This window comes from Pelophylax lessonae, assembly GCF_965119305.1.
Source record: "Pelophylax lessonae genome assembly, chromosome: 3".
Taxonomy (NCBI): domain Eukaryota; kingdom Metazoa; phylum Chordata; class Amphibia; order Anura; family Ranidae; genus Pelophylax; species Pelophylax lessonae.
The window spans coordinates 109683959-109706582 of NC_138770.1; the positions used below are offsets into that span (position 1 = coordinate 109683959).

The 22624-nt window shown below is 42.3% G+C and overlaps 1 protein-coding gene across 2 annotated transcripts in view; it reads left to right on the forward strand.

The window, feature by feature from the left end:
* Positions 1-22624, forward strand: part of RUNX2 (RUNX family transcription factor 2) — a 108768-nt gene that overhangs the window by 32660 nt on the left and 53484 nt on the right. For both annotated transcript variants that reach the window (XM_082250034.1, XM_082250033.1), the window contains one exon: positions 1956-2060. In XM_082250034.1, coding sequence (XP_082106160.1) covers positions 1956-2060 — 105 coding nt within the window. The remainder of the gene's footprint in view (positions 1-1955; positions 2061-22624) is intronic.

Consider the following 22624-nt stretch of genomic DNA (forward strand, 5'->3'; position numbering starts at 1 on the left):
AATCTTAACCTCACTTCTACAATTAACCCTAAGCCTCATCCTTCCACTTAAAGCTAACACGTACACTTAGCCTGATTCTAAACCTCAATCTTACCAACCTAACCCCTAAAATGAACCTTAACCTAAACCCATCACCTAATGTGAACTCTCAATCTTAACCTCCCCTCTACAATTAACCATAAGCCTCGTTCTTCCTCCTACAGCTAACTCTTACACCCAGCCTAAACCTAAACCTCAACCTAATCAATCCCTAAACAAGCCCTTAACCTGAACCCATCACCTACATGGGACTCTAAAACGCAACCTTACCTCTACAATTAGTCCTAAACGTCAGTCGTACTCTTAAAGCTTACCTTACCCTCAGCTTGACCTATAGCCTCCACTTAACTAATACATTCAAACTCTAAACACAAGATATAAACCTCACTTAATTCCTATTGCTAACCCATAACCTCATCCTTACCCCTAAAAATTACCTTACATATCGAGTTTGGGTTTAATGTAAAAAAGAAATTAGGCATGCACATACAGTGCAACAAATTGCCTGCACTGACAGTATCCACCCAATGCAGCAGAACTGCTAGGTACAAACATGTATTGGAATCCAGTCTTAGAGCAGCTTTTTTGTTTTGAGTGTTCAGCTTCTTTCAAATGAAAGGATTTATAATAAAATACAATATAGACATCTACATTTATAAAAAGAACATTTAATACACCGCAACTTTACAAGGACTGACAAATCTGGGGCATTTATTCAACTCAAGTCGAGGTTCTGTCTACAAAGAATTTGTATTTTATTCTTTTGCATTCACTAAGTAGTCCTCATTTGTAGAGGCTTGCAACAGACTGGCTGTCGTTGATCACTTATTCATACCCAATGTAGATTTATTGATTGATAACACAGCTCCTCGTTTCTTTACTTTGAGATTAGGGTTCTGAAAGTGGTGGAGCTTGTTGAAAAGAGTTGTGATATGGTAAAATATGGCAAATATGGGAGTTTTTGTTTAAAGCTTGGCTAATGAGTAGTACATGTGTATTGGCACTTTTCCACTGCAAGTACCGGCTCGGCTCTACTCGGCCCTGCTTGGCCCTGCTTGGCCCAGTTTGCTTTTCCACTGCTGGTACCGCAAGGTACGGTGTTGGAACGGTTCGGTACGGTTTGGTATGGTTTGCTTTTCCACTAAAGTAGTACTAAAGTTAAGTGGGTGGGATAACAACGATTCTCTGACCAATCAGTGGCTAGTAGTGACTGCATGCAAAGGATTGTGGGATATGGTACCGGTATGGTACCTCTTGGAACCACAATCGAGGTGGTACTGTTTTAGAGAGCCGTACCGTTCGGTTCCATGCAGTGGAAAAGCACCGCCGTACCGTACCGTACCGAACTGTTCCTACACCGTACCATGCGGTACCAGCAGTGGAAAAGCAAAAAAAGCGAGCCGAACCGTTCGGTTCCATGCAGTGGAAAAGCGCCATAAGTAAGACCAGTAGACCTCATAAAAGTGAACTTCGAAAGATAGACATACTGTGGTAAAAATGGATTGATTGCTAAGACTTAAGGCATATGGGGTATAAGTGAATATGCATATTGTTTGTAGTTATGTTGCAGTACCTTTACACGTTAATAGATTCTACAAATGGCTCCCCTTTTCAGGATGAATGATGTATAGGCCATTATCATTTCTTCTATACAAGTACCTATCCAATGATCGTGTGTAGAAGTCTTTAGTTTAGACAATGACAGGAGTATACTGTAAGTAAATTGCGTGGGGAAATTGCAAAGGGCAGGAGTCCCTCTCACTTTGTCAGCCTACGGGGTCTGCTTGGAATTCCAGTTCCATGGTGCGTGGGGGGCACCAAAATAAGAGTAAACAGCCATGCTCGTGAATAGCTATAAGGTTCACTATATTAAAAGACAATTATTTAATGCCTGATCCTTTATCTGCCTTTTGCAGGTAAAAGTTTTACATTAACAATCACGGTGTTTACAAACCCACCTCAAGTTGCCACCTACCACCGAGCCATAAAAGTGACGGTCGACGGACCAAGGGAGCCAAGGCGTAAGTACCACTCTTTTATATACTGCTAAACTCTAATTGGTTGGTCTCTGGGAACCTCATTTCCACTTCTTCAAGATCTCAGCTTTAGCTCCTGCTCTTCTGTGACAGACCTCATATTGCTGAAAGTGGTGTCCTCCATGCGACCTGCTGTTGCTGGGTTCTTTGTAGGACAGTACAGTGATTCCAGTACATGGTAGGTGAACGAGCTACGCAAAGAAAAGCTAAATGAGGCCAGTTATGACTGTAAAGTGCATTTTCATTAAGCAGAAGCTTTTCAATTTATGTGTCTTTTTTCATTTTTATCTTTTTTTAATTGTTGAAATTGTCAGGGCACGCCCACTCATCTTAAATATAGAGTGAAGGGGTGATCCGTTTCTTACATGACATGGATATACCAACAGTGATAATTCCAATCTGTGTTCCTGTCCATCAGGGAGATCTTGCTGTTCTTACATATTTTTAGGTTCTAGCTACTTCTGTTACACTCTCCATAATAGAAAATAAATAGGAAAGCCTGCAGGGATGATAGAAGCCCCTCATAATGGTGGGGCAGACCTAGGAGTAGGTGTGCAGACCTAGATCTAAAATATAAGAAACTGTCAAATTGTTTGACTTTCCTGCATCTACTAAAAGACTGAAATGTCATTTTTTTGCTGGACAGACCTTTAATATGAAATTATTTGCATAAAATAATAATTAAATTCAGTTATACGTTTCAATGGATAGCAGTGATTGTCAAAGGTTGTGCTTTCCTGTGCTATTATTATAGATTATACACCAGTTTTTTAAGCCCGAGTATGCATACCAATACTTTTCCTCAATTACTCACTAATACCAATTACCGATACCTATTTTCAGTAGGCCAGCAAACATAAAATCAAGCAAAGCTGCAGATTAGTGCGATTTGGAACTCCGATTTCATTGTGGCTTGTGATTTCCTTTAATAGAAGTTAACAATTTCAAAGCTTCCATTGCTGGCAATGGACTTGCGATTTGTCATGCCATGTCATTTGGACTGTCAAATCGCATGACAAATCGCACGTGAACCAGGGATGTATCGGTTTTAGTATCTTAGCATTTTGCACGACTACAAGTACTCGTGAAAATGCTTACTATTGGCACCGATACCAATGCTGGTAACATTGCAATGCTTTTATAGATTAATACAGGATTTATATAGCACCAACAGTTTGCGCAGCCCTTTAGAAAAAAAGGGGGACAGTACAATTACAATACAATTCAAAGCAAGAGGGCATGAGAGCTTACAATCTAAGGCTGCTTTCACACTGCTCCATTGCAAAAACGTGGTAAAAACGCATATACATTTCCCATGATGGTCAACTATATTGCAGAGTGCATGAGCATCATGGGAAATGTAGTTCCAAGGTTCACCATCACTACAATAGGAAATACCTATGGGGGGATGAGTTAATTGAGAAAGCTTTCAAGGATCAAATGAAAGCAAACTGTGTAGGAGATATCTGGATGGGCTGAGGTAGGGAGCTCTAGAGGATGGGAGAGGCTCTGGGGATGGCCATTAGAGGAGGTGACGAGGAGACTAGAGAGCAGGAGGCCTTGGGAGCAGTGAAGATGGTTTGGGTGACATTTTAAGGTATGGGTGGTAATGTAGCTTGGACCACAGTTGCGGATGGCTTTGTATGTTGTTGTTAGTCTTTTACATTTTTAAGCGTTGGGTGAGTGGGAGCCAATAGAAGGATTGTCAGAGAGACATGGAGCAGTTGGATAGGTGGATACGTTTGTCATGGGCATTTATGATTGGACTGAAGAGGGGATAGTCTGTGTAGAGATATTTCAACAAGAAAGCTTTTGAAATAGCCAAACTGGGCCACATCTGGTGATTTGTACAATTTTACACCTGGCCTGCAAAGTCTAAAGGTTTCATGTATTTATGATGCCAGAAAGAGGTATGAGCTTTATATAGGAGTGCAGGCAGCCTAGGATGATAGACATGGGCGGCAACAGATGGCCTTCAGGTCATAATAAATGTAGAAGGTTAAGGCAGATGACAAACATAGAAATGGACAGAATTAATGCAGAAATCAGGATTCACAAAACAGGAGATGGAAATTTTCAAATGGACCAACATCGTCATCATGCTGTGTAGAAATTATGCTGGCTGCTGGGTGGAGTCAGGCCCGAGACAAGGGGTGGGCAGAAGGTGCGTCGCTTAGACGCTTAGAAGGTGCGTAGACCTACGTCGCTGGACTCCTCCCCTTGTGGACGGCGTTCGCGCGCCGCCGGAGGCTCGCTCCCGCTGTATTCAGTCACAGCGGGAGTCGGGCCAGGGGAGGAGCGGCGGCGATCATCGGGGAATCGAGTGTGGAGATCCGCCCGCTTGTGTAAACAAAGCGGGCGGATCTCCTAAGTGACAAACAGTGACAGATTGCAGGGTTCAGCATAGCTGAACCTGCGATCTGTCCCTGTGTCACTCAGTCACCTCCCCCCACACACGTTAGTAGGCACCAGGCATACATTAACCCCTCCCTCTCCAATAAAATTAACCCCTTCCCTGCCAGTGTCATTTTTACAGTAACAGTGCATATTTATAGCACTGATTACTACAGTAATGTCACTGGTACTCCCAAAAGTGTCAAAAATGTCAGTCAAGGGTCCAATCTGTCCGCCGCAATGTCGCAGTCCTGCAAAAAAAATCGCAGATCGCCACCATTACTCGTTAAAAAAAAAACACCAAAAATGACAGAAATCTTTCCCTTAGTTAGTAAACGCAATAACTTTTGCGCAAACCAATCAAAATACGCTTATTGTAATTTTTTTTTACCAAACATAGGTAGCAGAAAACAAATTGGCCAAAAATTTAAAAAAATTTTGATTTTTAAATTTTTTTGGGGGGGGGGGAATTTCAAAAATGTGAAAAATATTGTTATTTTTTCAAAATTTTCGCTCTTTTTTTGTTTATAGTGCAAAAAGTAAAAATCGTACAGGTGATCAAATACCACCAAAAGAAAGCTCTGTTTGTGGGAAAAAAAAGGACGTAAATTTCGTTTGGGTACGGCTTCGCATGACTGCGCAATTGTCAGTTACATTCGCACAGCGCCGAATCGCAAAAAGTGGCCTGGATGTAAGACAGCAAAATCCTCCGGTGGTAAAGTGGTTAAGAAGGTTCCACATGCAAAAAATGCATTGGAGCCTCCTAAAAATCTATACCAGATCCGTAGTCTGAGCATGCAGCCTGGCTGGCCAAGAGAGGAGGGGATTCCCATACTTCCTGAATCATATCAGACTACCTAGCCCCTGGCAAAGCACCTTGTCCCTATATTGATGAAAACAAGGGCCTCTTCCCCACAACTCTGACCCATGGGTTGTGGGGGTCTGTGGGGGTTATCATAATCTGGACTGGAAGCCTAGACTAAACAAGCATTTATCTCTTGCAGTACAAGTTTAGATTTTGTCTGCTTCCTGGGCTTCGGCTTTAATGCACGGTGGAAATTGGAATAGACTCCAAAGAAAAGGGATCGCTTTCTTCTCCAGCTTTAGTGGCCTCCTACTTTCTTTGGATTTTAGTCCTTTCAATCATGGAGGCTCAGCATCACAAAGGGGTGTTAATTAGGGTGGTCCACATGCAAATACAGTCTGCCTAGGAATGCCCACTACTCCAGGCTGACATCCACCCATCAAGACATTTTGATATTTGCACAACTCCTCCCAAGAGCCAGCCTACCTCTTACACGAGGGCCCTTGAGAAGAATACTGAGTCAGGGTGCTGTATTGTTTTCAGGAAGCTAGGTACAGCATTCTGCCTGCCCATTCCACCAGCCAGGATCTGCCTGCATTGCATAGAGACGCACAGAGAACCAGTGATTATATGTAGAATCTAAAATAAGTTAAATAAAGACAACGGAAAGACTTAATTTACAAATTTAATCAGCACGTTATTGAGAATTGGTGAAGAAGAACCAGGAGAGGCAAATTATGAGCAGAATAAACTCCAGCTTTCATTTGTGACGGAATATAACAGTGTATGGCAAAAAAAAAAAAGAGAAACGAGCAGTCTGAAATCCTTGGAACAACATCTATGTGCTACTTTCTGGGAAAAGCAATGAAATGCCATGTCCTCGCTGAACAGTAGCCTGATGGACACCATCCAGTCTCATTTCACCTCCCCCCCCCCTCCTCCTTCTGTCACTCAGACTTGCAGAAACTGCCACATGCACTGTCATTGTCTTGCTAGCGGAAATAATTGTTTAAAGTCGAAGAATTAGCAGCAATTACTATGGTTGGTCTCAGCTAAGTGAACCTGGTTTCCTCACACTCGTCTGGATATGTGAAATATTTTGGTGCAGACGTGGTGCGCTGACACAATGCTGCTTTTGTGTGTGTACCAGATAGGAGATTACACAGTGTCAGACTGACTGCTTAAGGTCGAACTCTCCAGATTTAGCGAGAAATATTTATACTGCGCTGATAAGAGGGGATCATGTTTTGAAACAAAATGATTTATGGCAGACAGATAGCAGAAGTGAGAAATAATAGTTCTCAAAAGTAGCAAAATGATGAGCTGTAAACTAAGGGGGTATGTATAAAAGAAAATTGCATTGCTATTCGCCCAGTGAAAGTGCATGTACATTCGTTCTGTGCAAATGGGGCAAAACATGAATTTCCTGTGCTGGTTGAATGTTTTCCATTGAATTAAAATTGAAATTACAGAATTTGGCCTCTAGATGGCTCTAGTTATAATAGGAAATGTCTATAATACTTAGTGCCACCTAGTGCCTAAATGCAGTATTTTCTATTGAAAATCAAAGAAAAACATTCAGCCAGCATAGTAGATACCATAATAACGTTCATTTTTTTTTTTTGATCCACTTGTACAGAATGAACATACATGCACTTTCACTGGGAGAATTGCTATGCATTCTTTTTTTTAATAAATACACTCCTAAGGGAAGGTACAACAGCCAGTACATTGGGGGTTACAGCTAAACGTCAGGCAGAAAACATTCAAACAGAGATAAACTAATAACATTTGTTAATCTTAAAGTAAACCAAGTCTGACAGGGCCCAGCAGATGAGAAAAATGGGGATTTTACTGTGCCCACAATATAGGAGAAAAATGGATCATAAAAAAAATATAAATTTTATTGAAAACAAAATATTAAAATCACTACATAAAAGTACAGCATACAAATGGTGTTCTACATAACACAACGCATCCTGCAGTGCAATGGATTGACGCATTTCGCCCAAAGCCTGGGCTTCCTCAGGATCCGGATGTGTTAGAAATTTTTCAGAAATGTACGCCCTGAATAAAAGCTCTAAAATATCTCAACTGCCATGTAGTGAGATATATAATAATGGGCTGGAAAAAGACTGATTGGTGTAAGCTGGAAAAGAGGATGATAAAATCCCCTACACAGAGTCTTTATCCATAATAGAGTAAATGCACGCAAATATTAGGCACAAGTGAGCCAAAATATCAAAAAACATATGTTGTAGTGAACACCACCTGGACACAGTACGTATCCAGTAAAAGAGAAAATTCTGTGTAGGGAGAAAAATACAACAAAATGCGCCCCTGCCACACCAAAACGGGCCGGTTTTGTGTGGCAGAGGGGCATTTTGGTGTATTTATCTCCCTACACGGAATTTTCTCTTTTACTGGATACAGACTGTGTCTAGGTGGTGTTCACTATTACATATGTTTTTTGATGTTGCACCAGTCAGTCTTTTTCCAGGAAGTCTGTTTTGAGGAAGCCCAGGTTTTGGGTGAAACGCGTTGATCCATTGCACTGCAGGATGTGTTCTGTTATGTACTACACCATTTGTATGCTGCATTTTAATGTATTGATTTTACTAATTTCAATAACATTTATATACTTTTTATGATCAATTTTTATTTTATATTGTGGGCACTGTAAAATCCCCGTTTTCCTCGTCTGCTGGGCTTTGCCCTGTCAGACTTGGTTTACTTTTAGATTTACCCAATTTTTAGGGGATCGTGCCTGCATTTAATAGATAGATATTTACTCTCCACTCAATTTTCTTCATAATAACATGTTTTTTTGTTTGTCCCATTCACACAAAATAAATGTAGGTGCACTTTCACTGGGTGAATTGCTATGCAATATTTTTCATTAGAGATAAACTCCTAAGGGAAGGTCATTCTTTTTGGTACAGCAGCAAGTGTCTGTGGGGTTACAACTGAACTCCAGGCAGTTAGAAAAATGTCATATTTGGGGGTCATTAAGATATATGCATGTTGCATGCGCCCTTTTTAGGCAGTGTACACCACCGCACAAATATGGTGTGCACGTGGCACATAGGAAGCAATTGTTTTCTAGATGCCATTGCAACAAAAATAATTTTAAAGATGAAGTAAACTTCCATTGATTGTTTGTACCTATAGGTAATCCGTTTAGGAGTAATTTACTAGATATGCCGCTGATGATGTCATCGGCACATGCGCTCTGACGGAACGGCCACCCGTGTCCTTTCTTCTAAGTCTTTTGCCATGACCGGCGGCTCCCGTGTGCATGCATGGGCGTGATGTCACTTGACTCCGGCCAGTCACACAGCCATAGTCCGCGGACCCGGATGGAAGACTGGCGAAGATGGCTGCGGCCTCCAGAGGTGACAATAAGGGCTTCGTTTGCAGGTAAGTTTCACATAATGTGCTAGTATTCGATGCATACTAGCAAATTATGACTTTACATTGCAGGTCAGGAAAAAGAGAAAAAAAAAAGAAACACTGTTTACTTTCTCTTTAAGGCTACCAGCTGGGGGCATTAAAGCTGAACTACACAAAAGCAAATATTGTCTAAATACAAGAGTCATGTCATGTCTTTCTTGAATCTTGGTGTGCTCTGTGTTTTGCTTCCAGATCTGTGTAATAATCCAGTGTGAAACGTTACCTCTGTACAGGAGCTTCCTGTAATAAAGACCGCTCATTGCTGCTCTCTCTCCTTGTACAGGGGGACTGGTCTTGTCTCCACCCCCTCCTGTAGTAATAAAGACTGGTCACTGCTGCTCTCTCTCCTTGTACAGGGGGACTGGTCTTGTCTCCACCCCCTCCTGTAGTAATAAAGACTGGTCACTGCTGCTCTCTCTCCTTGTACAGGGGGACTGGTCTTGTCTCCACCCCCTCCTGTAGTAATAAAGACCGCTCACTGCTGCTCTCTCTCCTTGTACAGGGGGACTGGTCTGGTCTCCACCCCCTCCTGTAGTAATAAAGACCGGTCACTGCTGCTCTCTCTCCTTGTACAGGGGGACTGGTCTTGTCTCCACCCCCTCCTGTAGTAATAAAGACTGGTCACTGCTGCTCTCTCTCCTTGTACAGGGGGACTGGTCTTGTCTCCACCCCCTCCTGTAGTAATAAAGACCGCTCACTGCTGCTCTCTCTCCTTGTACAGGGGGACTGGTCTTGTCTCCACCCCCTCCTGTAGTAATAAAGACTGCTCACTGCTGCTCTCTCTCCTTGTACAGGGGGACTGGTCTTGTCTCCACCCCCTCCTGTAGTTTTCTACAGGCAGCCTGTAGTGGGTGGAGCCTGCTTGGCCCCTCCTACAGCTCTGCTGTCTGTACAGGCTATGTACAGCACAGCAGTGATGTCACCACCACTTTTACAAGCCATCTGGTGCACATCTTTTGTGGGTACTGAGAAATAATTGATATGAAAGTTTTTTTTCCGTTTCAAATCCCGCTTGCTAAGAAAACCAAGAAATAAAACACGTTTTGATTGATAGCCCTAAAAGTCTTATCTCAAAAATGAAAAAAATCAAAACTTTAATAGTTATAAATCTTTTTTATTTTTTTCATCATGATAAAATTGTGTAATTTTCTAGGTTAACCACTGGTGTAGGTGTGATCATATTATCAACAGATAATCAGTTTAGTATTTGCTGCGTGTGTATATACTTGTATGTGTTTTTCCAAAGTCTGTCAAATCTTTGCTAAAATCTATACTGAACTTTACTTGGTGGGGGTAAAGTAGGTCATAGAGGACGTACTTACACTAAGGCTGGTTTCACACTGATCCGCTGCAGTTTGGCTGCAGCGCAGTGTACCTGCGGATTTCATGCGGTCTACTCATGCTTTCCCGCAGACTTCTATTAGATCTGGTAGTTTTGGTACATTTTCTGAAAATGCACAAAAGTCCTGTATGGGCAGTTGGGAGTAAGCTGTTCATTGACACCCGGCTGCCTCCAATTCGGTGTTCTGTAAGATTAGCAAACCCATCAGATTAGCTAACGGATGTGACATTCCATCAGCTGACTTACTAAAAATACTTACTGCGCATGTGTTCCACCGCTAGCAGGTTTTGCTAATCTGACAGAACCCCTGCAGTCTCAAGGCAGCAGCGGACATCTTGTTAAACCCACCTAAGTCTTGAATTTTAGACTCATTATAGCAATAAAGTGAGCATAAATGCTTATATATAATTTTATAGCGTTACGCTAACATACAAAGAAAAGTCCACAAGAGTTGTGATGATATAGCTCATTCTCAAGTGCTGTGATAATATTTCTGATGTGCCTCTCCACCATCCAACACCTTAAAGTGTGATCTGTAAGTCGGTGCCACCACTAAGGGCTTACCAGCTCCTCTGGACCTCTCATTACAGGAGGTCACTTGCGCTTGTGGCTATAACCCAGCCAAGGCCTTTGCCGGTTCACGGAACTCTTCTTCCCTTAGCGCACCACTTATCGATTCTTAGATGTGATGGCTGCATTCGTTTCCTGTATTAGGCTTTCTTCTATTTTCATCTGGTGATCCAGAAGTCTGTTTTTCAAAAAAGTTCAATTTCAGGCTGTTGCAGCTCTCCTCTTTGTGAACAGTAAAACAGATAGTCTTATATATTCTTTTATACAGTATTTTTAAACCCATGAGACTGTTTCGATGTTTAATTTTAAAAGCCTGCAATCAGAAGGTGCCGACGGCCATCTTGGTACACCCTACACTGCTCAGCGCCAAACTTTTAGTCGTAAGGTGCCAACGGACATTTTTGGACACCCTCACTCAGTCGTGGCAAGCCTGTGTTCTGTCAGATTAGACTCCTTTCACACTCTTGTGACCTGAAAGTCATGCAATTTTGCCACAATTTTTTGGCCACGATTTTGACGTAATTTTGCTGCGATTTTGACTGGACTTGAAGCAATGTCTATGTAATATTGAGGTCTGTTGACCTCAAAACGCATCAAAGTCGGACCAAAGTAGTGAAGGGACTACTTTGAATTTGTTGCGACTTGAAGTAGCACAGATATGAACAGTACTCATTGAAAATCATGGAGTACAACTTGTTATGAGACTTTGCAGTCCAAAGACGCAGGACAAGTTGCACAAGTGTGAAAGGGGCCTAATTGCTATGAGTCTGAAATTCAAGACTTAGCTGGGTGTAACTAGATGTCCGCTGCCACCTTCTGACTGCAGGTGTTCTGTCACATTAGCAAACCTGCTAGCGGTGCAACGCATGCTTAGTAAGTATTTTTGGTAAGTCAGCTGACGAAACGTCACTTTTTTAAAAGCTGATCTGATAGGTTTGCTAATCTGACAGGACACCGATCTGCCCAAGTGGAAGAGGACATAGTCCTCCTCCATGTTTTTTTTACCCTGATCGGACATGGAGGTTGGTTGGGTGTAAATGATTACAACCACCAGGCCATATACTGTAAATGCATGGATTTTCTGATCAGGTCCGCCTGAAAAACACATTGGATTGCCCGTGTAAAAGGTTCATTCAAATGGGCTGCCTTAACACAACGCAGGTTAACACCTTAAGTAACACATGTTAATGCACTATAACATTGTGATCCCAGTCCAAGTCATACTGTAAATATAACTTTTTCTGTTCTGTTTATCTTAGTAGAAAAACAAAGGATCTTTAAGCACACAGAGGGAAACAGAACAGAGTCATTTACTACAAAGATGCTAAGCGAGCAAATACTTTTATCCATGTTTCATCAATTCAGTGTGTCATTTCATGGAGCCACGTCCTGTAGATTTTAATTAGTATAGTACGTGCTGAGCTATTTTTATCCTGACATACAGAAAAGCAGACAAAAAAAAACAAATTCTACTCCCTTGATATATACATTTTGGATGAGAAGTAGAGTCCGGATTTCCAAGTGCTTTCCCTGGATGTGCAGCAAAAAAAACTTCATCAACAATGAGATGATACAAGCAATCCAATGTACTGTATTATTACATTGGAGCCACTGAACAAAATTATAAACGCAACACTTTTGTTTTTGCCCCCATTTTTCATGAGCTGAACTCAAAGATCTAAGACTTTTTCTATGTACACAAAAGGCCGATTTCTCTCAAATATTGTTCACAAATCTGTCTAAATCTGTGTTAGGCCCCTTTCACACAGGGGGACCGTTCCGATCCGCCTCTCCGTTTTTTTGGCGGATCTGAACGGATGCCCCATGCATCACTATGGGGCATCGGATGTCAGCGGAGACATGTCCGCTGACATCTGATCCGTCAAATCTGGACGGATGGAAACCCTATTTTCTAACCGTCTAGTAGATCGGATGGGATCGGATGAGAACGGGCAGATGGTCCGTTCTCATCGGATTCCCCCATAAAGAACAGCGGGAACCTGACAGCTCTGTCTCCGCACACAGACTGATACATTTCGATGTGACTGAACTGATGAACTGAACAGACCGTATGTGTGAAAGGGGCCTTAGTGAGCACTTCTCCTTTGCCGAGATAATCCATCCACCTCACAGGTAGGGCATATCAAGGTGCTGATAAGACAGCATGATTATTGCACAGGTGTGCCTTAGGCTGGCCACAATAAAAGGCCACTCTGAAATGTGCAGTTTTATCACACAGCACAATGCCACAGATGTCGCAAGTTTTGAGGGAGCGTGCGTGACTCTAATTTGTGAAAATTGAGGACAGTGTGTTTCTTGGTTCCAGCACTGACCATTCTCTAGGTTGAAGTTTTGATTTGCCAAGTCTGTTACTTTTCAAGGGCTTCTTATGTAAAGTAGGAAGCTGTGTGGTTTGCTTGTGGTTTTGGCTGGCCCTATATAGAAGAAGTCCAGGAATTATCCTTATCTCCAACTTATATAGATACAGTGACAGCCGCGATCTTCAAAATCCTGCTCAAGCAGCTTCCCTTCTGCACACTGAACACAGTTGGTTGCCCAATTGGCACCACCACTGTTTCAATAAATTTGATGGGGGTAGATCTAGACTTCATCCACCCTTCCCCTCCATCTTGTCCTATCAGAGAATGTCTTGTATTCATTGAAAAATCACAAGGCAGGTTCAGATTTATGGCGGTGCCGACTGAGTAATCCCTTGTGTTTTGTGTGCAGAAGCAAAGCCACTGGGGCAGAACCTGAAAGATTGTGGCTATATATGTAGTTCAGGCTACTACAATGGTTTGCAGCATCCCCAGCGTCCCTCCAAATATACAATATGGATAATTACATTGTGCCAAGCTGGATGTTTCAGTGATGACCACCTTCATCCCAGTGATGACCGTCCCAGTGATGACCACCCTCATCCCAGTGATGACCGTCCCAGTAATGACCACCCTCATCCCAGTGATGACCGTCCCAGTAATAACCACCCTCATCCCAGTGATGACCGTCCCCGTAATGACCACCCTCATCCCAGTGATGACCGTCCCAGTAATGACCACCCTCATCCCAGTGATGACCGTCCCCGTAATGACCACCCTCATCCCAGTGATGACCGTCCCAGTAATGACCACCCTCATCCCAGTGATGACCGTTCCAGTGATGACCACCCTCATCCCAGTGATGACCGTCCCAGTAATGACCACCCTCATCCCAGTGATGACCGTCCCAGTAATGACCACACTCATCCCAGTGATGACCGTCCCAGTAATGACCACCCTCATCCCAGTGATGACCGTCCCAGTAATGACCACCCTCATCCCAGTGATGACCGTCCCAGTATTGACCACCCTCATCCCAGTGATGACCGTCCCAGTAATGACCACCCTCATCCCAGTGATGACCGTTCCAGTGATGACCGCCCTCATCATTTCCTGTCCTTCAGTAATGGATTGACAAAGCCATAAGAAGCAAGGCAAAACCTCCCCAATGTTGTTACGAAAGCTATACGAAAATTCTTCCCAAATCTATGCAAAACGAAAAATAAAATGAACCAAGTGGGACTTATTAACTTACTTGTTAACCTCTGACATACATCTGTGATGTATATACTGTATATTAATCATTTTTTGATGGCTCAGATTATTGGGCGTTTAGTTGGGTTTATTAAATCCCATTCCTAGCACCTCCTCTATTCAGGGTTCTGTGTTACAAGTTGGTGGGAGAAGCACAATTTAGAATTCTAGAATCATTCAGTTTCTTTTTTCTGTAAGTTTTTGAGTGTCAGGAGCTGGGCCGCTGGCCAAGCAGGAAATGACACATCAAGAGGCATTTATGTTGCGCAAAGTTCTAAGGAACTGATGCAAGGATACACAGGCTGTTTATCAGAAAGAGCTGTGTACAACTGCACATGGACATGGCAGACCCACGTCTTGTATCTCTTGTACCATATCTCTACCGTACCATATCTCTATGAGGACTTACTGCAAGCTTTAATAAAAGATACAAGTGCCATATCCTCTAGGATACAGTTTTTAATGCAATCAGTCCCAGTACCCAAAGTCCCCCTCAAGTATTTAGATTTTCTTGCATTTTAGGGTTTAGCAACAGAAATACTTCCCTGATCATAAGGGTACTTATCTTATACTAACAAGAAAGTAGTACTGCTGTCCCTAAAATATATCTAAACCTAAGAACAAAAATTCAGTATATTGGTGGCCGCATTTGTTTTCTTTTTTCAATTTAAGAACATTTTTTCCAACCACAGTGGAAGGCTAGCTAGGTGGTCGGACAGGATGCCCTCCATCTTCCCCTGGCCATCTGACTTTGTAACTAGCAAGGAGATGGCTGCACTGATAGCTTATATCTGGCTCCAAGCACTTTCCCGAGACAAGTGCCAGCAAGAGGAATGCAGAGGGATGGGACAGGACATGCTCCTAACCCCACCTGCATTGCTCTTGCCTGGGCCATTACTTTGAGTTGGAGACAATGCAGCCATAGCCTTGCTAGCTGTGTTGTCAGACTGCCATTAGGATGAGCAGGTAGAGAGTGTGCCCTGTTCAACCACGCAGCTAGCCTTCAACAGCATGTTTGAAGATGGGACATGCTGGTACCTGAAGAACAGAACACTATACAAAAGGCTCTTTTAATGCATTGTACTGTAAATCTCAGACTAGGGGAGGGTCAGTATAGAGGGCCAATCAGGTATGCTGCAATCCACATACGCTTTCAAGTAAATGCTGCGAAAACAACACTGGGGATGACCCTATCGGTGTGCTTCCGCTCCTTCATTGTCCAATAACAGGCTGGAGTAGGAAGGTAACCAGGATGCATTGCTTGATGAGGACTCAACTTCTGACTTAAAGCAGACTTTCACTCAAAAAATCACTTCACATATCCCAAGAGGCATCAGCTTCAACACTGGCCATAGAGAGGGCAGACCAGGTGGTGTGTTATCAGAGGACCAGCTGCCCGAACCAGGAAGAGACAGTCAGCCTTGGATGACGTCGGAAAGGAAAATGGCGGCATGGGACCTTGAGCGGAGCTGAGTGGTGGATCACACCAGAACAATGCTGGATTCGCTGGGTATGTGTGTATGTTTATTGAAGTATCACTGAAGGCAACACTTTTTTTTAAGATTTAGATAGGGTTGGAGAGGGATTAGAACCCCTGTCAGATTTTTAGTGCTGTCTGTGCCCCCATTAGGGAGATTCACCCTCTCTATTTGTAATGTTTACTATCATAAATTAAAGTTCAAGAGAATCCCACGTTTTGAGTTGTCCCCAGAACAGAAATCGTTGGGAAATCTTCCAATAAGGGCAGTGGGAGTTCTGTTGAGGGGATTGCCTCACTTTAGAGGAATTTCCCCCCACTTCCTGTTTTTGCTATAGGACAGGAAGTGAAGGGAAATCTCCCCAATGGGGTATAGAGGGCAAAAATAAAAATGACGGGGGTTATAACTCTTCCTTACTCCTTTGCCTTTAGTTTTTCTTTAACCACTTGCGGACCAGAAGGTTTTACCCCTTAATGACCAGGCCATTTTTTGCGATTCGGTACTGCTTTACTTTAACTGACAATTGCGCGGTCACGTGACGCTGTACCCAAATACAATTGATGTCCTTTTTTTCCCACAAATAGAACTTTCTTTTGGTGGTATTTGATCACCTCTGCGATTTTTATTTTTTGCCCTATAAACAAAAAAAAGAGCGAAAATTCTGGGAAAAAAAACAACATTTTTCACTTTTTGCTATATAACAATCCCAATGAAAAAAATTTAAAAATCAAGCATTTTCATTATTTTAGGCCATTATGTATTCTGCTACATATTTTTGGAAATAAAAATCCCAATAAGCATATATTGATTAGTTATTACGTCTACCATCTAGAGGAAAGATTTATGTCATATTTATTTATTTTTTACTTGTAATGGTGGCGATGAGCAATTTTTAGCGGGACTGCGAAATTGTGGCGGACAGATGGGACACCTAACTGACATTTTTGATACTTTTGCAGGGACCAGTAACATTACTACAGTAATCAGTGCTAAACATATGCACTATTACTGTACTAATGACACTGGCATGGAGGGGTTTAACACCAGCGTCAATCTTCGGGTTAAATGTGTCCCTAGGGGGTACTTTCTAACTGGGGTATGGGCTTATGAAATGACCACAGGGACCTGTGTTCCTATATAGGAGGAACAGAGGAGCCCTGTGCTCACTATTGACAGAACAGTTTACAACAGCAGACAGTCGTTCTGGCTCCATGGGGAGAGAATCGCAGCCGCCGGACCCGCAGATCAGCTTCCCCCACTCGCAGTCCCGCAAAGCAACGTAGTTACACCGTTTCCCGGGACAGAGCCGACCTGCCGCAGTACATGTACTGCTGGCGGTCGGCAAGTGGATAAAGTGTTATTAAAGGCAATGTTTACTTTCAAAGAGTTTATTAAAGGTTTTACATGTTAATTTCAATCGAGAAACATTACCAGTTCCGGTAGCAGTGAACTGGACAAGAAAACAGATGCCAGAAACAAATATCAAAAGTCCTGTACCTCGTCTTAACACCGTAAAAATAACAAAATTTGTAACAGGAAATAATAAACAATCGACTAAAAAAGGAAGCTTATTGACTCATTGACGACTACTCCTCTGTCATGTAGCATAATATAAATACTGTGAATTTTCGAAACCCTATAGCGTATATCCAGTAAAGAAAGAATAGAAGAGGAAAATGGAAAAGAAGAGAGATAGAGAGAAAAAAAAGGGGTTAGAATGAAAGAGGGAATAGATTAGAAGTAAAGAAAGAAGGTCCAAGCAGAGCCGGAGAGAGCAATGTTGTTCCCCAAACCTAGCAGTAGAATGAAATCTAATGAACCAGGGAGACATGCATGTCTTCAGCCCATGGTTCCCATATTCATTGAATTAAAGGCAATGATTAAAATTAAAATAATAGACATGTTTTCCTTTCTTTTTCTCTTCCCATGTGGTCCAGGTAGCAACATTTATACCTGTGCTTTCTATACTTGTAATATTATATTGTTGTGCTTTAACCACTTGCCGTAGTATTACTGCGGCAGGGCGGCTCGGCTGCGTCCAGTCACGTAGTACTACGTGACTGGAGTGCACGTGTTTTCAGACACAGCTGGAGGCGGGCCGCGGGAGGAGCGGGAGCAACCGAGAGAAGACCCACCTGCTTATGTAAACAAAGCAGGCGGATCTTCTGTCAGACAGGCAAAGCTGACAGCTGAAACCCCGATCTCTCTGTGCCTGTCACAGAACCCCCTCCCCCCCCACAGTGAATAAGCACTTTAGGCATACATTTAACCCTTTTGATCACCCCCAGTATTAACCCCTTCCCTGCCAGTGTCATTTATACAGTAACAGTGCATATTATTTAGCACTGATTACTGTATTAGTGTCACTGGTCCCCAAAAAGTGTCAAAAATGTCAGTTAGGGGTCCAATCTGTCCGCTGCAATGGCGCAGTCCCGCTAAAAATTGCTGATCGCCGCCATTACTAATAACAAAATAAAAAGTCCAAAAATGTATCCAGTAGTTTGTAAAGGAGATACATTTTGCGCAAACCAATTAAAATACGCCTTTTGGCATTCTTTTTACCAAAAATATGTAGCAGAATACAAATTGCCCTAAACTGATAAAAAAAATAAAATTTTTTAAATTTTTTTTATTGGGAATGTTTTAAAGCAGAAAGTATATAATATGGCTATTTTTTCAAAATTGTCACTCTTTTTTTGTTTATAGCGCAAAATCTAAAAACCGCAGAGTTGATCAAATACCACCAAAAGAAAGCTCTATTTGTGGGGGAAAAAGGACATCAATTGTATTTGGGTACAGCGTCGCACGAGCGCGCAAAAAGTAACAGTGCCGAATCGCAAAAAATGGCCTGGTCATTAAGGGGGTAATACCTTCCGGGGCTGAAGTGGCTAATAAGCTTCACATCTTAGTGGGTTATGATATACTACATTTTGATCCTTTCTAGATATTTTCAAGGACAAATTTTCTCATTTGCTATACCTATTTTTGAACTACATGGTATTCATTATATTACATTGTATCTGTAATTATCATTATACCCGTACTTTATGATGTTAACACGCCCCTAGGTACACATTTACCCCTTGATCACCCACTGTGTTAACCCCTTCCCTGCCAGTGTCATTATTACAGTAACAGTGCATAATTTTTAGCACTGATTACTGTAGTAATGTCATTGGTCCCCCCCAAAAGTGTCAAAAATGTCAGTTAGGGGTCTGATCTGCCCACCGCAATGACGCAGTCCCCCTAAAAATCGCAGATCGCCGACATTACTAGTAAAAAACAATAAAAATGACATAAATCTTTCCCCTAGTTAGAAGACACAATAACTTTTGCGCAAACCAATCAAAATACGCTTATTACGATTTTTTTTACCAAAAATATATAGCAGATTACAAATTGGCCTAAAATGTTAAAAAATTTAAATTTTTTAAAAATTTTTTGGGTAATGTTATATAGCAGAATGTGAAAAATATTGTTTTTTTTTTTCAGAATTTTCGCTCTATTTTTGTTTATAGCGCAACAAATAAAAATCACACAGGTGATCAAATACCACCAAAAGAAAGCTCTATTTGTGGGAAAAAAAGAACATCGATTTTATTTAGGTACAGCGTCGCACGACCGCGCAATAGTCCGTTAAAATAACGCAGTGCCGAATCGCAAAAAATGGCCTGTCATTAAGGGGGAAAATCTTCCGGTCCAGAAGTGGTTAATGTTAGAGCTGAGCTGCCCTGTGGAGCAGCAATGTAAAGTACTGTACTGTATATTGTAACTCTGAATATATAATGACCCCTCATTGGCTGGTAAATACAGGTACGTTTGTTAGCTCCACGCACTCGGCTGGATGATATCCTCACCATGATGTTTGTTTCTGCATAACAGAATCTTTTTTTTTCTTGTTGTCCTCATTTGAATCTTCTCATCTGCGTTGTAATAAGTGGGACTTGGAGGAAGCGGTGAGGACAGGAAGCAGCTGCTGGAGGAGACAGTTCAATGTGTGTTTTCAGCACTGCCCGCTAAAACTGGCTGAGGGAATACAGGCAATGCCAGAGCTTCTCATTGCAGCATGACACCAAGACTGGCCGCTATTAATAACCTGCAAGTCATTGATGGGATACCTAGAAGACAGGCACTTTTTCTTCTCTCTATCTCTCCTCTTCTCACCCTCTCTTTCCTTTCTCTTTCATTGGGTTCTCATTGGTATTTGGTACCAAATACACAAAGCAGTAACACCATACTTGCCAACTGTCCCTTTTTTCCTGGGACAGTCCCGGCAAATAGGAGCCTGTCCCAGGTAATTTATATTGTCCCTGGAAGCGCCTGCTAATCAGGTTGCCCATAAATGTTATGCAGAAGTTGTGCAGCTGAATAGGAGAATTATTCCAACTCTTCTACTTTGGCCTCAAATTTGAAATTCCTTTTTTAATTTCCTGTAATTCTCTCTTTATTGAGTAGACCCTATAATCTGATGATAAGTAGGCGGGTATTAATTATGTGGAGTGGGTGGAGCTTCAGGGAAGTGGGCGTGGTAAGTAATTGATAGCTGTGCTGCAAAGTGTCCCTGGAAATTTTTTTCAAATGTTGGCAACTATGTAACACCCTTAACATTAACTCTAAAGAAAAAAAAAAACGTACAGTAAACCCCTGTTGTATTGCGGTTCAGTTTTTTTCGCGGTCCCGGTATTTTGCGTTTATTTTTTCTGTAAGACCGATTCATTTTGATATCGCGTATATTTTCGCCATTTAGCGGCATTCCGCAGCATTGTTTATGAGTTTAAATCTCGCGCGTCACGATAGAATAGCCGTATGTACTGATTCAGCCAATCAGAGCGTCAGTATTGTTTTCTTGGCCCCTGATTGGCTGTTGTGTTCTAGAAGCATCTCGCTGCTCGCCTTGCTCTGTCTCAGTTCCGCGTGTCTCCCTACAGTGTACGGTGTTCCGCATAACTTTGAGTGTTTTCTGCTGTGTTTTTGTGTTTTCCATTGCTCTTGCTCTCTCTCTCTCAATATCTTTTATGTGTTTAAATATGTTTCTGTTGTTTAAAAGTGTGTTTAAAGACCTTAAAAGGCTTTTAAAAGTACCATAGAAGTTATAAAAACATGCCTAGGGTTTAGTTAAATAGGGTATTTCTATTTTGCGGATTTTCACTTATCGTGTGTGGGTATGGAACGTAACCCCTGGGATGGAGGGGGGTTTACTGTACTTTCTTGGGGATTCTGAGCTGTCAGTGCCCATGTAGCGGTCTGGGAAGTGGAGGCTGGTTCTCACTTTTGATTGGGAGGAGGGGCAGGCTGGGCCCCCCCCAGCCAGCAAACTGCATAACCCACCCCACCCCCCGTCGCTCGTTCAATCGATTAATTGCCTGTCACCCGCCAGGCCCCCTACCAGCCCCTGCACTTACCCTATCCAGGTGGCAGCTTCTACCCCTGCATCTCCTTCCGAGTCTTTGCAGTCGCTTTTCCTCCCAGACAATCTGGAGTTAGGACTCGCAGGTAATCGGGTCTTAGGACTCCCAGCTAATCGGGACTCAGGAAGACATTAGCTAATATTAATTTGCTAATGTCGCACAGCTGGGTGGGCTTTGGGCGCAGTGTTCGAATCGCACGGCTCTAATCATGTGCTTTAAAAAAAAAAAAACATTGGAATCCATGGGTCTGGCGCCCTACATGTAGATTAGGGGTCAGGTGCATGGATCAGTGGGGCGGCGCCCCTAATGGATGGGCTGCCACTGGGTCCGGGGATTTAAAATCCCACTTTTCTTCCTCTTCTCTGTGCAGCTCTTTCAGGACGGATCAGCGCAATGCTCTGTGATGGCTCTGAACAATCAGAATTGCTTTGATTTATCCCACAAGCACTGCAGAAAATAGAGGGAGAAGAACAGGGATTTCAAATGACAGCTCAGCAACCCCCGGAAGTAAGCACAGCAGTACCAGTGTGGTGGGGAGGGTGTACGATGTTAGTTCACCTTTACATTTTTTTTCTGTAACAGTGATCTAACACTTTAAAGCTGACCCTTGTTGAACTTTTTTTTTTTTTTTTTCATTTTGAATACAGTAAGGGAGGGTTACAACACAGGTCAAATTTATTTTCGCCACCTTTGTCCGATTGGGGAGATCTCCATTCACTTCCTGTCCCATAGCCAAACAGGAAGTGAGAGGAAATCCTTGAAAATTAGGAGAATTCTTTGGGGATCCACAGGTCACCAGAACTAGTGTCCCCATTGGAAGATTTCCCTTCTAATACTTTTCCAGGGACAAACCCAAAATTTGGGATTTTACTTTCACTTTAAACGATAATGGTAAACGTGACAAATAGAGAGGGTGAATCTCCCTAAAGAAGGCACAGACAGCAATAAAAACTGACAAGTGCTCTAATCCCTCTACACTCAATCCAAAACTAGAAAAAAGTTCTGCCTTTAGTTGTATTTTTAAGCTGACATTATACAATCTGATTGCACAGTATCCTGGGGCTCGGTTCACACTGGTACAACCTCAAAAACATGTGACTTGTGATTTAAAGTATAACTAAAGGCAAACCTTTTTTTTTTCATGGGAAATGTAGTTCCAAAACATCTGGGGTGCCAAGGTTCACCATCACTGGTCTATGGAGTCACTCTGCACATGCTCAGTTTGGTGTGTATTGCTAGAGAGTTTTTTTTTGGAAGGATGCATGTGATCAGGACAGGGACAATCAGCACTGTCCAGACAGAGGGTCGGGGGTCTTCTACAACCAGACCCTGATAGAAGTCAAAAGACTGCTATATACCACTGATAATAAAAGGTATTTAGCAGTTTATATTTACTAAAATAATTTCCATGTTCTGTGTACTCTGGGAGACCAGATATAGTGAATGCAGGCTCCTGGGTTTAGTAACACTTTAATTTAGAGCAGATTAAGCTAGCCATACACTGGTAGATATTTAGTTTAAAAATGG